The 18,611-nt window shown below is 43.1% G+C and overlaps 1 protein-coding gene across 1 annotated transcript; it reads left to right on the top strand.

Annotated features, from left to right (window-relative positions):
- Positions 1-2,065: 2,065 nt before the first annotated feature.
- Positions 2,066-3,692, top strand: ptf1a (pancreas associated transcription factor 1a). Its single transcript, XM_046409027.1, has 2 exons — positions 2,066-3,047; positions 3,231-3,692. Exons 1-2 carry the CDS (start codon positions 2,429-2,431, stop codon positions 3,431-3,433), a joined length of 822 nt encoding a protein of 273 aa, XP_046264983.1. The 5' UTR covers positions 2,066-2,428; the 3' UTR covers positions 3,434-3,692.
- The last annotated feature ends 14,919 nt before the right edge of the window (positions 3,693-18,611 follow it).

The raw sequence follows: 18,611 nt of genomic DNA, 5'->3' as shown, positions 1-18,611 counted from the left end.
TTTTCAGCAACAACTGTTTAATTCCACCAGCAGGCAACAGTATGCGAGCGCATGGTGTTTATTTGTTATTGTGTGTGTGTGTGTGTGTGTGCGTGGGTCCCCGTTTACACACCCGCCACCACCACCCCTGTCGTGCACCGTGACCGGCGTGGCCACTTTTTAATGTTCTGTCCACGCTGCTGCACGCTGCAGAGCGAGAGCCCGCATGGGAACCGAAACACTTGCTCCGCTCGCGCAGGTCGGCCTGTTCAGAGTGACAGCACGTTCATCAATGAGGCGGCGTGGAGCGCGCGGTCACGGCGAGTTAAAAACCTGCACGGTTCGAATTATCATCTGGTCATCTGGTTTTCAGCAAAGGGAGGGGTGGACACACACACACACACACACACACACACACACACACAGTTTTCTAAAGTTTCAGTGCAAATCCTCACGCATGCACGCAATGCTTTTAATTTGTTAATTTGTTGTTTGTTTTTAGAAAATTATCCTCAGTTTCCCACTTGGGAAACAAAATCGGACAAAATCTAGTTTTGCCAGTTTCCACACAGACATCTAAGTTCCTTTTGGTAAAAACCACGTGAGCTCTAAACGAGACAAAGTGACAACCAAACGAAACGCGGCTGCGCTGAAACCAGAAATGTTTCAACACAAACACGTCATCAAATAGCGTTCCTGGATCACGAGTGAATCTCGACTCAGTCAGGTCGGACTAATGACTCCATGGAGGCTAATGCTTATCAACCTCAAAGAGAGAGCAACAGCACGCAACTGCGATGTGCAGCGGGCCGGTCTGAGGATGGAAGATGATTGTTTCTTCCTCAAAGCGCCGGGTCTTGTCAGGGTTTGGTGTTGTGTTCAGCACCTGGTTGGTACCGGGACGTGCGTGTATTGTGCGGCTTGTTTGGAGCATGTGGGCTTCCAGCTATACAGCTTCATTATGTAGACGGCAACACATGCCTCATTTATAACACGACATGTTGCATTGACTGGCTGATAGGGACGCAAATGGCCTTCTTCCCACGGCCACAGCCCGTGTCGCAGCTTTCTGTGCACCAACAATATCCACACACACACACACATGCGGTGCGCGCGCACTCGGCCCTGCTCATGCGAAAGGTCTGGTTTTCAGAATAAAACGAGCCCTTTCACTCAATGGACTGAATAGATGCGTACTTACAGACCCTAGACCGGTGGGCAGGCTCTTTTTGGTATACCAAGGAGCATTAATAGGCTATGTCGCGTGAGGTGTCAGAGAGGCGCGCGCTCCTGGACCCACCACTGTGCTTTTATTTGTCAACCAGTTCTCCCCAATCAAAACCGCTCAGGCTGGCACAAGTGGCGCATCGACCGCTCTGCTGGTGCATGTATTTACGGTACAAGCTCTGCCCACTTACTGCTTAATAAACGACCGAGCCGAGGGCACTTGTACACGTCATCAGGCGCGCGGCGTTAAAAACAACAACAAACAAACTATCACTGTTTCACATAGCCATCTTATCGGCTGTAGAAAGCTAGACCTGTTTCCTTTCAGTCCAGATTCGATTGTTTTTTTGTTTTTTGAGTGATAACATTTTCTTTCGACAGACAGACAGATGGATAGACAGATAATATCAGCGACACCTGCTACTTTACTGTCATAGTCATTTTAAAGGTTTTCTGACGTTTGCCACAACTATTATTAATTAAGACCCTTCATCTTACCTTGGAATCATCAGAACATTCTATTATATCGATTTTTAAAAATTGTTGCTGCTTCGTGGCTCGAACATTACACGTCCTGCAACATTTTATCCCGTAGCTGAAGGAAAAACCGCGGTGTCGTCGGCTTGAACGGCCCCTAGTGTTTAGGTTTTACCTGAAATAACATCTTCAGTATGTTTAAATTAAACGGAACACACCTTTAATTTGAACACTTTTGTGGTCGTTTTACTCTGACATATTTTGACCCACAATGCTTCAGTTCCTAGTAAAACTGTTGTTTTTGCTTAGATCCATGAGGCTTTTTTTTAACTGCGTCACCATTCAGTTAAAAAAAGACTGTGGAGTAAGGAATTAAAAAACCGATCCGTCTGTCCTGAATGATTCAGACAAAACCGGAAGAGTCTGGTAAACTAAGAGAAGAGCCGGTGTCAGATCAGAGTTGAGATGTTAGTTCAGGCCCCGACGCTGGAGGGCAGGAGGCGTGGCGTTCTGGAGGATTATCTCGAGGTGCGCCTCGCGGACCGAGCTGTGATTGGTTGGCGCTCCTGGCAAACGGCACGCGACTATGGATGTCCCTATAAAGAACTCTCGCGTGCCGGTTCCTCAACTAAAAGTAAGTGTTGACCGCGATTAGCTAACACAGGGCAAGCAACGAGTTCATAAAGGAGGAAACGCCGAGTCATTGTTTCCGCAGCAGCAGGAGAAAGACGCATCGCTGACAAAGATGGACAGTGTGCTGGACCCTTTCTCCGGACTCGACTCGTTCTCTTCCCCTCCTTATTTCGACGATGACGATTTTTTCACTGACCATTCCTCAAGAGACGGACACTTGGACACTGATGACTTTTTGGATGATGACGTCGACTTCCTCACAAGTCATTTCCAAGACTATTACAGCAAGGACGGAGGCAGCAGAGCGGCGCCTCAGGATGGAGACTACGACATCGGCAACTTGTCCTTCTCCTCCTCGTCCTCCACCTTCTCGTACGGCTGCGCGGATAGCACCCCGGACCTGTCTCCTCAGATGGGCCATCACGGCGGCCCGTTGCTAAAGAGGAGGAGGCGGATGAGGTCTGAGATGGAGATGCAGCAGCTGAGGCAGGCGGCCAACGTCAGGGAGCGGCGGAGGATGCAGTCTATCAATGATGCGTTTGAGGGACTCCGCTCCCACATCCCGACGCTGCCCTACGAGAAAAGACTCTCCAAAGTGGACACTCTGCGACTCGCCATTGGCTACATCAACTTCCTGGCCGAGCTCGTACAGTCCGATCTGCCCATCAGAAACTCCAGCAGCGAGACGCACGCGCAGCCCAAGAAGGTCATCATCTGTCACAGAGGAACAAGTAGGTGTATTTGGCCATCATCACCACGGTTCACTGCTCATGACGAGGCAAAATTGTCGCCCTTTTACGGCTCTCTTTAAACATGCAGCCATTTTACGTAAATTATGACTCGGGCCTGCATTACATGAAGATGATAAACAAACAAACAAAAAGATATTAACGTTCCTGGTTTTCTCTGTGCAGGGTCTCCCTCCCCCAGCGACCCGGACTACGGTCTGCCACCCCTGGCCGGTCACTCTCTGTCCTGGTCGGATGAAAAGCAACTCCGAGAGCAAAACATCATCCGCACTGCCAAGGTCTGGACGCCGGAAGACCCCCGAAAACTGCACAACAAAGCGGGCCTCGCGGACATCGAAAACGAGCCTCCTTTCGGCCTTGTGGCCTAAACCCCCGGAGTCCTTCTGACTTGCGCTGTCTAAACGCACACTGTAAATGTGAAGTCCGTGAAGTGCATTGATGCCTGTTAATGTGCACTTGAAGGTGCATCGTAAAAACGCGTTTTGTTCAGTTTCCGGTATTGTATTCGACGTTGTAAATAGTCTTATCACGCATTTTATTTTTGTAATTCAGGCAAATGGCAATCATGTATTTATTTTCTTTTTTTCCACAAGTGATAATATATGCTTTAATTTAAATGTTATGAATGAGAGAAAATATATATTGTTGTACGATGATTTATATTTATATTCAGTTTTGCAAATAAAAGCACTTACTGATTAAAATGTACCCGTGTTTCTATTTTATCATTAAAATGTGTATTATTATTACTGTTATTATATGGTCAAATATAAGATGGCATCAATCATTTTCTGATGGGCAAACCTTCATTACAGCTGCTGAGCTTTGAAGCTTCATTACTGACCTCAGAAATAGCAGTTTGACAGAAATTCCAAGCACAAATTACCCAGTTAAGTGGAAGCTTTAAGTAGTACTGAGCAAATTCCCTCCCGGACAAATTTGTTTAAATAATAACAATTTCAACATTTATTTATGGAGATAGCAGAAAAGGTTTTTCATGATGTTAACTACACAAGTGGCCTTCCATGGAATTTAGATTGGAAGGTCACGTCTGAAAGAAAGGAGCGCACGGGAAGGCACAATGATGAGCCTTCCTGTTTTCCACAAACATGTCTGAAGTTTAATCACCACTTCTTTAATCATATCACGAGGAGATCATGTTAAAACCTGATTTTGTTTTATATCAGTGTGAATGTTGGAACGTGAAATAACCACAGTCCGTGAAGTACGCCTCTGGTTAACCGGCAGGTGAATGGACGCCTCATGTTAACGTTATGGTACCTGTGAGGTGCAGCCCGCCGAACAGATGAAACTAAATGCCTGACTGAGTGAGGATCAGGAGGGGAAGCTGATAGTGGAGCCAAACTAACAGAGCCAAACATTGTGACATAAATATGCTAATGACATGCTAATGGCGGACAGTGTACACCCGCAGCAGCTGAAGGTGTTTAAAGCGCACGCCGCCGTGCAGCAGTATGGTGGGAGGCTGTTGAATGCTGCCAGGTGCTGCCGGGGCAGATTTTCCCGTGGTAGCGGCATCCCTCCAACATGTGCCCCCGAGGCCTCCTCTGCGGCCGCGCCCCCCCCTCACACACACACACACACACACACACACACACACACACACCGCCTCATATATGGACCATGTTGGCCTCGTGAAGCTGCAAAAACACAAGGCTGAGGCGACTGCTGCTGCAATGTCCGTTTGAGGATTGTAAAGTTTTGGATTTCTTTTTTTTTCTTTTTTTCTTTTTTTTTTAAATCTCCAGCATCACAGGTGGGTTAGCTCAGAATTCTCTGGAACTATTATTGGATGATTTCTTTGTTTGTTTTAAAACGTTTTATTCTTGTTTTCACAGCCAAAAAGTCTATTCGGTTCTTTTATTTTCTTATGATGCCACTTATTTCTGCATTTGAATCTCTCTCACTTGGACATTCAGAGTTTCCGCTCTCTCTCTCTCTCTCTCTCTCTCTCTCTCTCTCTCTCTCCCTCTCTCTCCCTCTCTCTCTCTCTCTCTCTCTCTCCCTCTCTCTCTCTCTCCCTCTTCCTCTCTCTCTCTCTCTCTCTCTCTCTCTCTCTCTCCCTCTCTCTCTCTCTCCCTCTTCCTCTCTCTCTCTCTCCCTCTTCCTCTCTCTCTCCCCCTCTCTCCCTCTCTCTCTCTCTCTCTCTCTCCCTCTCTCTCCCTCTCTGTCTCTCCAGCACACTCTGGTCTGTGGTCGTCTGTGAGTATGTTCGCTCCTCATTACCAGCGCGACAAGGGCATGTAATCCCATTACAGCCATTAGAAAGTCAAATGTTAGCGAGTCACCGCTGGGCAGCCTCGTCTGTTTGGCAGGAGGGTCGGTTCCGCTTTGAGCCGGGCCTTTAAAACAGTGCTAGCATTGTGGTTTTCCCGCACCTCTCGTGTGTGGAGCGCCTCGCGCCTCTCAACATCCTTTGGTGCAGCAGCAGCCAAGCGGAAGGGACAGGCTGAAATACTCCCGGCTATCTTGTCACTCCGGCGACGGGCTTGGCAAGGCTTTAAAGGACGCTACCATTTTACTGTCTGACAGGTTTTATTTCCTTTTAGTTCTCAGCAGGGCCCGGACATTAGATGGCCACGCCAAGCGGTAATTTGGTTGAGAAAGGCTCGGCGCTGAGATGAAAGATCGCTGAGTCACCATATAGACGGCCTTTCATACCTACAGCAGGCTGTCCACAGGTGTGCACTGACCACGCTGCTGGACTGCAGGAATGGCCTGTTTATTTATATTATTAATGGCGAGATTCATAGTAGAATTCTAAGGATGAGACAATTATGAGTATAAATTTGAAATTCTGAAAGAGGAAATGATTATAAACACCTTTCTAAAGTTAAGATCTGGATTTAGTCATGCTTTAGAGACGGAATAACCGTTCAGACATTCGTTGTCATTGCTGAACACAACGCCATTTTATACTTTTACTTTGTTAAATATTTCAGTCAAATGTCCACCAGCCTACACGTGTGTGATGACTGATAGATTTAAAAATGGACATTAAAAAAAAAAACTCCAAACAGCATTATAATTCAAATTACTGACGTAACACTGAGAGAGATGGTCCTTTAGGGTTCTTCACCTTTAATGTTTTTTTGTACATCTTCCAGCTGATGCTTTTAACCAGCTGGATATATATATATATATATATATATATGTATGTATATAAACTGGAACCTTAGCTGTTATACTGACGGGCTGCGCTATGCACAGCTTCCATTGTAACTAGCAGAGTATGATATTCGATCCGTTTCCTTAAAGAAAGTGTTTCGGCAAATGAAGGACGACGACAAATAAATTATTTTCTGTACAAAAGTAATTTTGTAACTACTATTTTACTACGTTTACAATTAAACTCACTTAAACTGGCCTCCGGCAGAAATAGAAAGTGACATATTTTGCTTCCATCATTGCGGTTAAAATACGTTTCATGTGACGTATAACACGAGACATCTGAAGGGTCTACACAGGACACCACACCAGGACGTATACCATTTCCACTCTTACAGACTAGTTGCCTTTTGACTTTAAGTGAAGAGCTTTGCGGCGATGTAATCCTCTTGCTGAAGGTCATCCGGTGTCTTAACACCAAGAAGATGACGCCGATGGGCACTTTTACGCACCAGCAGCTGTGTATATAGATGTTTAGATTTGCTGAAGACGAATTAACAAGCAAGGGAAAAGAGCCAACGGGTCTTAAATTTCTCTGGTGATTAGAAGAAGCATGAGTGAAGGCGTGAAGCTTTCGTTAAATAGCTTTGATTGCTACATTAATGAGGAGAAGGAGCTTGTATCCCCTCTAATGCTGTCAATGCTGGCGCACTGGGAGAGAGAGTCCCAAATAAACTTGATTTGGAGATTAAAGCCCCCCGGAGTCATTGTTAATGCCTCTGACTTATTTGTGTGCAGCTTGGCATCATTGTGTCCGCTGTGAGGCTGACCTATCCCAGACCCGCCGCGCCGTGACACGGAGCTCAGATTTACTCCGCAGGCTGGTTGATCTGTGGCCGCGCTGAGCGGAACCATCGGCTGTCTGCCGCTGAGTTTGCACTGACAAAGGCAGAAGCAGGAGGAGATGTGTGGCGGGGAGGGGAGGTAGCTGGGATCATTGTGCCTTCCCGTGCGCTCCTTTCTTTCAGACGTGACCTTCCAATCTAAATTCCATCTTTATGAGCGCCGGGACAGCTCGGTCTCTACCGTGTTCTCCGAGGATGCACCTGGTAGTTCAAACTTTGTCTCTTTTCATGTCCCTGCGCCGGAGTCCCTGGAAGGCAGCTGCCTAAAAGCAAGCAAAGAGAGGCCCTTGCAGTGTCTTCGAGACGGGTTGGCACCGGTTTGCATGTCTTTAATGTTCCATCAGCCTTTGTGCAGGACACAATATGGCAACTGTAAAGCATGACGTTTTGCAATAATAAAACAGATTTGAATGATGCGACACCGGGCTGAAAGCGCAGCGCCGGCCAGTCGGGCTAAACGTGTCCTCCTGCACTTGTTTTGTGCGCTCCCAGCCAATTAACGACGAGGTCTTTTCGCCGCGCCTTGATAAGCCAATTAAATTTATGTCTTGTGTTTTCTTTTTTGTGTGTGTGAGGAGCGTGTTTTGTGATTTTTCGTGTGTTCTCCTCCTCGGAGCAGAGATTTTCTTATCATCACCTGGCGCTTTCTCCACAACAGAGCAAAATGTCCCGAGTGCCCCAAGAACCATACGGCTCCCACTATCCCGCACCATTGTTTGGCACGTTGATCACTCATTACGAGGATTTAACAAAATCCTCTATTAGGTATGTTTTGTGTCATATTTTATCCGGAAGATTAAGCAGATGCTGCGATTGTAAAATCCAAACTGTAGGGCTACTCAAGGCTGAAAGAGAGACGGGGCACTCGGTTTGCGAGCGAGGGAGAGGAAAAAAAAAAGCTTTGGGCACATCTTCAGAGGAATAAAACATTTAGGAGCCATAAACAGACTTCAACCTGCTCTATTTCAGCCTTTGTGTTGTTTGTGAATAATTAATGTTAATAGGGACAGGTTTGTATACTTTGAATGCGGGACCACAGGTGCGGAGTGACAGGATGAATAACCGGCCCTGATTTTTGCCAAAGCTCGAGGGCTCTTGTCCAGGGTCTCCAAGCTGATGGAAAATATTGTCATCTCTTTGATTCGCAGCATTACTTTCACAGAGAACAAAGCCGGGTGATGAAAAGCTTATGTTGGAGTGAAACGGGCGATGACGGTGGCCGCTTCAGACTCCTGAAAGAAAGAGAAAAGGGGGCGAGTCAATGGCAATGCGCGCTTCTGGTTTTGTGCGCAAGTGCTCCATCTAACTCAAATAAAGGAGCCTTTCCAACTTTTAAAGGACCACTTTTTGCCTTTAATAAAGGCTGGACGGCTGTAGCCATTAAGCATATGGTGCTAAGGCGCTGGTCTTTTGTCCCAATGAAGCCCTTGAGATACTAACTTGCGTTCTTCCCAGGATATTTAACTTCTCAATAGCTCCAACTTTGTGCGCCGGCAACAAGTGGCTCCCGGCGCACGATCAGCTTTCTCCATTGAGAAAAGCGCAGTGGCTAAAACAAAAGTATGAGTGGGTAAAATAACTAGAGGAGGATTTTATTTTTTATGACACATACAATATACATTTTAGGGAAATCAATATTTTGACCGTGGAGAGAGAGATGTGCTACCTTGGATTTGCTCCAAACGGCTGTTCTTTTGGCGCATGGATATCCATGGGAACGCATGGCCATACCGGACTGAAGTGAGTGCGCATGGAGTTAGTTTTAACTCACAATGCAAGGATAACATTACTCAGAGTTAATCAGACGTTTCGTTTTTGGCAGTCCTCTGATCGTCGTTTGAAGAAAACTCATCAACCGGTTGTTGGCTGTGTATTGTTCAGATTGAATGTGACTATCTGTAAGAGCTGATGCCTAAGAACATGTCGTATTAAAATTTTAGCAACTTCCTATAAAAATGACCTTCTCAGTTACTCTGATTTCAAGTGCGGTGCGTTCATGCGTAAAAGCTTAAGGCGTGTTTCCATTTGGGCTTTATTGCGTAATGGTGCCTCTTCCGCGCGCTGGGATAATGCATCTACACTTGGCTTCATGTCATCTCATTCACGAGAGCACCAGAGACATGTGACGTACTGCATCGACAAACAGGACGGGCTCTTGGTCTCGTGAATGACTTTACAGGGAGGCCTTAAACATAAAGCGAAGCTGGTGAGCCTGAAGACGAATTTTCTCGATGGGATTTCAACATAATTTTTATCAGCTGCTCAGCACACATAAAATGAGGGCTGTAACAGAAAACATCTCTGCACGCAAGCTTTAAATTTTCATTTTCAACAGAATACATTAATTTGATACCCGCTTCTATAAAGAGAACATCTATAATGCATTTCTAATAATATTGGGCGCGTGTATTATCATGCAGCACTCCTAAACACAGGTGGGATGGATGTGACTGATAACGAATTCTAAGTTCAAGTGTGTTATGGATGCTCTTGATTAGTTATATATTAGAGGTTGACACATTATGACTTATAACGCATTATGACTTGCTATACTCATGTTCTGTACATGTTAGCACTTACATTACGCTATAATAGTCCATGCAGCATTTTTTAAAAAATCTATCCATAAGTATGGTAATTATGATCATACTGGATGGGTCTATGAGTCCTTACTACAGTTGATTGTTGAGTTGTGTGCGGGCAGTTATAACGTATTATAAACCCATCAGTTAAAGCAACCCTAACACACTTGAACTTATTATTAAACAATATAATTTAACAAGCCACATCCATAATGTTTTATGGCTGTTGCTATAGTGCATCAGAAAGCATTATGTGTGTTTGTGAGTGTAGTCATAAAGCATTATGAATGCAACTGATGTGTTATTTAGTTTTCAGTGGAGCATATTAGAATAAAACTTAATGATACATGCTGTTAAATTAAAATGCATTGTATTGGAATGGCAGTAAAACCAATGTGTCTCAGTCTGGTTGAAAATGAGTTTATTAATGTAGTGTCACTGAAATATACGGGTTCAAATAACACCTATACAACAACTTACCGAAGCCTGAATTCACGCCTCCATTACTAACCTATCATCTTGCTGCTTTCTTTTTAAAAAGATATGACTCTTTCTGCTTTTATTTCTTTCATGCTCCGTCCATGCGCACCCTCCACCTCCTCACCACCGCCCGGTCTCCGCAGGCTCGTCAGCTTCATTAATTCATCACCCTCATCGGTCTCAGCGGAGTTACTGGCCACCTCCTCCACCTCCTCCACCACCACCACCAGTGTCTGGACTCCATGAGGGATTTTACTTGCTGTCGTTCAGGGTAGACGGTCCTTTATCAAAATCACCCTGTAGTGAGTCCAGCGCGCCAAAGACGTTCTGTCAAGACTTAACCATCACATATTTTCTCGTATAATAAAAAATACTTTTACTTAATTCACTTCACAGTTCCATTCAGTTCAATTCAGTTTATCTATATAGCGCCAATTCACAACAAATGTAATGATTTCTGGAAGTTTTTTTTTTCTTTTTTTTTTAACTTCATAGTCAGTTTAGCGAACCTTAAACTAAAAACATATTCTGCTAATAAACCGCTAAATGACGTGTGTGTGTGTGTGTGTGGGTGTGTGCGGTGTCGTGTGACGGAACCAGCTGGCCGCTTCTGGCCCGTGAAAACCCCCCTGGTGGACGGAACACGGCGGGCTGACCTCTGCGCCAGAGGACAGGACATGCGCCTTTGACTGAAATAGCCATAAAGACGTCTTGCTATGATGTTTGTCGCGGCTGAAAGCATGGTGGATATTAGAGGCATTGTGCACAGCTTTTGCTTGCCCCCATCATGAAATATTACAGTCTATTCATGAGGAAGCTCCTTTGAAAAGATATGGAAATGAAGCAGACTGGGCTGATTCCAGAGTTGATTCCAAAGCAGTAAGCAATAAATAAATACGATAAATAAGTGGGCGACCGCTTATTGGTTACCTTTTTATTTTTCAGGAAAAATAGAAAAAAAAATGTCAGACTTGTGATACGTGAATTGTTGAATGTTCTGAAAAGCTGCAGGCATTGACAAATGATCCATTTTCTTTTTAACTCTTTTTTATTTAAAAAAAAAACAAAAAACAAAACAAAAACAACACAATCCTTGAATAGCTCAACAAAAAAAAGTGATAAATTACAAATATGCTAATTTCAGTCACGGCCGTTTGTACGTGTGCGTCTCCATCCATCTCTTACATTCTGCGCTGCTGATCCCCGTCGTGCGCAAGAGGACATTCAGCCCGTTCAGACCGGGGATCTTTTGTCCTCCAGCACCGACTTCAGCCTCCGTCGGTGCTGGAGGAGTTTTTTCTTTTTTTTTTTTGGATTTTTATACCCCCTTTCCTCCCCTCCCCCCCACTCCCATCTCTTACTCTGTCAGTTGCCAGGATTCAGAGGTGTAAAAGCATGCATCATTTTTCACCAGCTCTCCGTTTTGATAACGACAAAAGCGGCTGCTATGGAACAGCCTCTCCGCTTGTTCGCTGGCTTGAACTTCACTGACGTCCGACTGCTCTCTTTTCCTCGTCTGAACGCGGCGCAGCGGGGATGGATTTGCAAGACAAATGCAGCTGTGTGTGTGTAGGGGAGTCAAGTGGCACAAAAAGGCCGTTTCAGTCAGCCGATGGGCTGGAGAAAGTCAGCATTATGCGGACGTCAAATCAATCAAAAACAAAAGCCCGCATGCAGAAAATACAGAGTTTATGGAGTTGAGATTGCAGTTTATTTTTGTCACACTGGGAAGACTGCAAAGCAAACTTCCTGTTGGCATAAACCAGATCATTTATTAAGAACATGTTCGATACACTTGAAAGAACGGCACATATCGCGTCTGCTGTTTGTTTTTCCATTCAGAATGAATTGTCGTTTGAAACAGCCACGTGGAAGTGGAAATAGTTTTTTTTTTCTGAATTTGATCCTTTCATAAATGCTAAATTAAGACATGTTTACAAACATCGTCCAAGCCTCACCACTCCATGCAGTTGTACCTGTTGTGTAACCACAGCCTCCCTGCATGGCTATGTGAAGATGCTAAAATAGAAATTCAAACAAACCAGCAATCGCTTTATTCCATTCCATTTTGAAACATTTGCCCTTCACCACGAGCTAAAGTTCATTTAAATAAATATGAACGCTTGGGCCAGACTTTAAAGGTAAATACATCATTTTAGACTAACGACAAGTGCAAAATGTTTTCAGTGAAAATGGAAATTTACTCATGAAATGTCATGCCCTGAAGGAAAAAAGTCTCTTAAAATATGAAGAATTACGAAATAAAGGTTCTTAATTACAGTGTACCCGCAAAGTTCTTAACATACTGGTTTAAAAACGGTATCTGTGTAACAGAAGGAACAATCCATCTTGTGATTATGATTTAAAACACATCAGTTCCCTCTTCTGTCCCTGTTGGCTGTGCCCTGAGTCTGGTGGCCAGTGTCGACTGGGAAAACTTCCAGCCTCAGAGGGACTGTGATTAACCCAGGAGCGGTCAAACTCGGCAGGAAGCCCTCCACAACCAGCCGCTGCTATTTATCCACCTTCCAATGAAACCAATTACTTTTACAGCCAGCCTCAGTGCTGGAACTATACGCGTTGTTCTTGCAAACCAATAGAGTATGGCTGTGAAAGAGGAGGCAGACGTGAAGTAGGAAACCCTCCTGAGCTGCTTCAACAGGCTGTAAAATATACCTAAAGTCAGTATCCATGGAGACTCACTGATGTGTGAGGGAAGCCAGGAAGCCTTTTATAAAGCTTGAGTATATTATTATTATTCCACTTGTGTTTTTATTGGTCATCTTCTCATATGAAAGCAGTTTAAGAGTGGTCACGTTCCTCACTAATCCCAACTGTAGCCAAAGATAAATGTGAGTGTAAACATAGAATCAGTTTTACACTGTTTGGAAGACTGCAAAGCATTGAAGCAGTCTATCTGTGCATCCTGATTTGCATTTTATCACAATTTTTTCCCCAATCATCCAAGCATCCATTGGTGTTCATCAGTTTTTCGATCCATTTTATCCACGTTAGTCCCTGACAGGATGAATGCTCTGCTGCATAAAGGTTAGATACATTCCCACACACGACAGTTACCTCCACACTCTGCCCGCCATGACGCCTAAAGGACACACTACTTCCTGCATTGGCGCTGCATGCTGGCTTTGGACAATCAATCAAATCATGAGCTGCAGAATCATTAAATGTGTAGGCCGTTTTCTGTGAGATGAATTGATTGTTATTATGTTATTATTATTTATTCCTGAGAAAGTTTCTGCTGTAAGATGATATTCATGCTGTATAAGTGAATAAAAAACACATTCAGCATCTTAAAATCCTGCTTTGGGAAATGATACAGATCCTCTTTTAGTATCTTATGCATAGGCCAGGCAGGCAAGACATTTCTTACACCTACATATTCTGCATAACCATAGCCAAATACTTCAGACATGTGTAATGAGAATCCACAAAAGTCTGCTTAACACACAGCAATTTCTTTGACTGCCACGCTCGAGAGAGATAAAATCTGAAAGAATGAAGCCTGCTAAATCAGATCTACGTGCTGACAAAACAAGGGAAACGTTTTAGAAGTTGCCTTTTTTTACATTAGAATCAAGAGTCAAGTGAGTTGTGGTTTGATTCAGGCACCATCACATTGTTCAGGGAGTTAGACAGGAGGCATCTGTCTAATAAGTGTCAAGTAAAAGTGCTGTTATTAGGTTACTAGTTGTAAGTAATGTAGGAAGCAGAAGAGGGGGGCAGCTGGCTCAGCTAATAAAGCAGTCATATCCCTAGTTACTGGCCAGACTAATTGACAGCCACATGAAGAGAGAACAGCTAATTGATTATAGGCTTGTCCTATTCCAACACACCAGGGGACTGATGGCAAACGGACCGACTCCGTGTGCCTGCTTTTGATTTTTAATATTATATTTATTTATTTCTTTAGGAAACACTTTGGTGTATATTTCTTTGAAGGAAGTTCCTTTCTTTTACAGTACTCAGTCATTTCAGGAGCCATATCTAAGCTAGTCTTGTCAGTTTGTACTAAACTCTCAGGCACCCAAATGCAGATCCACAGAAGCAGTATCCCATTGTTAAAATATAACCTTTCCTGTTCTAAACTGGCTTAAATGTAAAGAAGGTTCTGCATCATGGCTTCCTCTCTGTCGCTCATTGTGTGTCTGTGAGCTGTGAGAGAAAATTCCTTTAAAGAGCCTTGTTGGCATTCCTCTGTGTTTTGTGCACCAAAAAGGCATGAAAGCTTTTGGTTCAGCATAACAGGAATGAGAACGGCTGAATGTTACTCTTCATTTGCCAGTCAAACGGGCAGCAGCAGCACAGGAAGACGGTACAGAGTTCACTGTTCAGTATAACAACAGTCTGTTACAGCTTGTCCGTCATGAATTGGCTCATTATAGTGAATGAACTGTGCTTCCAAAGTTTTGGACGCCGTAACGCAGATGCCTTTTTCAAGTCGTCTTTTTCATTGTAAGGTAAGGCTCAACATAACTCTGCTGCCTGCTACTTAAACAGTACCCCCTCAACATACGCGGCATTCTTAATTTTAGTTCAATTTATTTATGTAGCACCTTATACAATCAAAATTGTCTCTAGATGCTTTACAGAGACCCAGAGCCTGAACCCCTGAGCAAGCAGACAGTGGCAAAGAAAAACTCCCTTTTAACAGGAAGAAACCTTGAGCAGGACCCGACTCACAAGGGAGAACCATCCTGCTGATAGTCGGCTGGGTGAAGGGGGGAAGAAGAGGTAGACAGGACAGAGAGGATGAAAGAGAGAGAGAGAGAAACATACATGCAATAAACATCATAAATTACAAAGGACAAACATGATAGATTCTTAGCTGATGGCCTTAGCCATGCTGCACCCCCTTTCACTTTAAAAGCACTCGAGAGCTTTATTTTGGTCTTGAGAAGGTACAAGTAGAGTCTAATCGAGTTACCATGCAGTGGAAAAATTACTTTAGATTATGTGCAGCTGAAACAAGCTATCATTTTGTCCCCGTGAACTGGACCAGTAAGAGTCTGAACAGTGAATAAGGGAGGCAGAGAAATCTGGACTTAGAAGCATTAGATTTGTTCCCTCTCTATTCCCTCAGCAAGTTTTATCACGGCGTGTTTGTCACGTTACCGTACAGGACGTCCAGGTGAAAAGATAATAAAACTCATCGTCTTTAAACGAATACATTGTGAGTTCAAGCTAACGCTAAAAGTTGCGTTCCCAAACAGGAAACGTTCTTGCTCTTCCTGGGAGTGTCAATGTGACTCAGTCTGTTTAATGGCTAGCTGCACATATACGCGCATGGCTTATGGATAACTTAATGAAAAAAGAAAAACTTTTCAAGGCAATCTTGCATGGATTTAAAATAGATGGATGGACAGACGGATTGACCAGTTAACAGGCGTAACCATTCCCCGATAAAGGCAAGCATGAGTGTGTGTAGTCTGTAGTGTTTCTTTTATTTTTGCATTTTGTTGAATGATGAGTTTTAATTTACTTTCACCAACTTCCTGGTTGATTAACATTGTTTTTCCACTCCAGCTGAGCTGAAAACATCGAATGCAATGAATGTGTGACCCAACGTTCTGCTGCTTTTGTGGGAAATATCTTGTTTGTGAAATTCTCCGCTATCTCCTGACTTAGACTAAGACTTTGCTAAGCTTCCCTGTTTTTTGTTTTTCCCCTTTAACAACCCCATGAAACACTGCAATGGAAATTTTATATTTTACCTTCATGCACTGTTTTCTTAATTATCACACATTATGCCTTATTCCATATATAGATATAGAGCTTTAACTTACACACTGAAAAAGTCATTTAAGGTATTTCCTCTTATTTTAAGAAAACAATGTCAGTACAAAGTAATGTGTTTTTTTTCAGTACAGGCCAAGCTTGTACCTCTAATAAATAGCGAATTAACATTTTTTGTTTATTTTAGGTTTTCTGTAAAGCATCATATCTATATCATATCGTATTCCAAATAAAACTTTTTGTACCTGTGCCATACAACATTTCTTTATAAACTGCTTTAAGGACTATTTTAACCTTCCACCAATGCTCATCCCATCATCAATGAATCACTGCATCATCCATTTCATCCTTCATCACCACATCACCACATGTTCTACTATAGACTGGCGACTCATTGTGGTTAAAAAAAAAAAAAAAAAAAGAAAAAAAAAGAGCCCTTGGTTTAATCCCATTCCAAGTCATTTTTTTTGTTACCTATCAAAGTGAATGTCGGGTCCGGCCCATGGGAGGGGCGACATGACATTTCCACGGCAGCTTCTAAACAGGTCAGCCAAGGGAACCATGGAGTCCAAAGCGGTGGGAGGGGGACACTTTCAACCAAAACCGTGTAACTGAATCTAAACCAGTGGTTAAACCCATTCAGCAGTGCAGGAATGGGGAGAACCCTAACAATAGCAATACCATTCATAGGCTAACACAGCCCCAGTGGAATGACCAGGGAGGGGATTTAATCAGTCAGAAAGGCTCTCAGCCATCCAGCCAGCCAGGCAGGCAGTCAGTGAGCCTACGGAGGCCCTTGCTTCACATAAAGCCCCACATCTTCACATCTACATCTATCTCTCTGTTTGTTTTGGAGTGTGTGATGCTTGACTCCCTCACTCTTTCAGAGAGCTCGAGGAATAAGAAAAATGTAACGCTGCCTCAGTTGGCAGCGGCTGGGAGATGTGATAAAGTGAAAGAGAGTGAGGGGATGGAGAATGGAGGACTGAGAGTCAGTCTGCCCTCAGCCTGACCTGCAGCTTTCAGGAGGCTTGAACACATCAGAAATCCCATTGTGGGAGGTGATTAATTGAGAGTGATAACTTACCATGAACAGAGATTGTTATAGGCTTTAATGTGGTAGGCCTGGCTTTTTAAACGCTGCTTTCACATAGCTTTGTAGTCCAGCATATGGGCCCAGACGTATTCACTGACAAAAGAGGAACGGAAATTTATCACGCTTGTATGTCCTGCTAACAACGTGTTCTCCCTCTTTTTTTATTTAAACCCAGATTCTCTTTTAGCCTTACTGGGAATGTGTAATGACAGTGGGAAAGGGAAAACACATTCATATTTTGGCACTAAAATCTTTTGATTAAATGTGTTTCTACAACTGATGGTTATTTTCATTACTGATTGATGTTGCATTGAACTGTTCAGTTCACATAATGTCAAAAATAACGACTAAGATTACAAAAGCATGCAAACTGCTTATTTCATTGTATCAACGATCAAAAAACATAAATATTTTCAGTTTACATTTTACATCATGTGAAACAGGAAAAACAAATACAACATGTGAGTAGCTGGAGTAGCAAATATTGGGTATTTTTATTTCATAAATGGCTTGAGCTACTACATCAAATTAAGCAATTTTCTATCAGTTCATCAGTGTTAAATTAATCATTAAAAATGTAAATATTTGTTGATTATTATTTTTTCACCACAAAAAACTAAATAAAACAAATCTGTTTTAATTAGCAACGAAAGCTATGTTGAACTGCATTGCATTTTGTTTGTGAATTGTTAAAAATGTTGAATTGAAGTTGATTCACTTCTTCGACCTGTTGCACCAATAAGCATTATTTGCTAGCTGTTAGCTTGTGTGCCTGGTTCTGGAAAAGAAAATAGTGATAAAAACTGTATGAATGAAGTGTTTCCACAAATCAAAACCTGAAAACAAAGCAAGCTAACCTTTTAGCTCAGCTCAGTATGGATCATGGTACTCTATTATGTACACTTAATATTCTAGAGATTATCAAGTAATGTTACCACGTTCCACTTTACCTGTACAATTCTTAAAAGCACTTTGAAATGTTTAAACTTTACCTTTATTTACATTTCAATTTCTAATTTTGTGCTGTCAGATTTAGGCACACACACACAAGATGAGATCATTGTCTCCTTTTAAATGCCTGTTTTTCTTGCCACAAAATAAGCTGGAACCTCCTAAAGTCTTGTCCAAAATATCCTTTTTAGTCCCCACAAACATGTCCAGAAAGTCTTGTCAGCCCTTTGACCTCTTGACAAGGAAATTATCTCATATACATGCAATCTGAATTGTGCTATGGCATGTATTGTAGTTATGTTGGTGTAATGCATATGAAACACACAGAACTAGCACATCTGTGCTTTGCAGCACTGTAGAGCACACATAGAGACTGAGTAATAAATAATGCATCTTGAAGTATTCTGTCTTCACTGTCTAACTCCTCTCTGCTTCACTGCAGGACGGATGTCTTACAGTAACACCACGACCGAAGAACTGACATGTTGATCTCGACCCTGTTCAGACATGTCGGGGTATAGACAGATGGACAGAGCAAGAGAAAAACGGGGAAACAAGAGGCAGCAGAGTCAACAGGTCTTGTGGTGACACACGGTGTTTGTTCTTAACTTTTCAGCGGTGTCAGGACCCCGGGGCCCTGTTCACAGGC

Source organism: Scatophagus argus, chromosome 13 (assembly GCF_020382885.2).
Source record: "Scatophagus argus isolate fScaArg1 chromosome 13, fScaArg1.pri, whole genome shotgun sequence".
NCBI classification, from domain to species: Eukaryota; Metazoa; Chordata; class Actinopteri; family Scatophagidae; genus Scatophagus; species Scatophagus argus.
This window is presented reverse-complemented; position numbering and strand designations above follow the sequence as displayed.

Excerpts from the sequence above, each read along its gene's own strand:
- ptf1a (XM_046409027.1), top strand. The coding sequence starts at position 2,429 with ATGGACAGTGTGCTGGACCCTTTCTCCGGACTCGACTCGTTCTCTTCC. Across the intron at positions 3,048-3,230 it reads CATCTGTCACAGAGGAACAA|GGTCTCCCTCCCCCAGCGAC; the intron begins GTAGGTGTATTT and ends TTCTCTGTGCAG.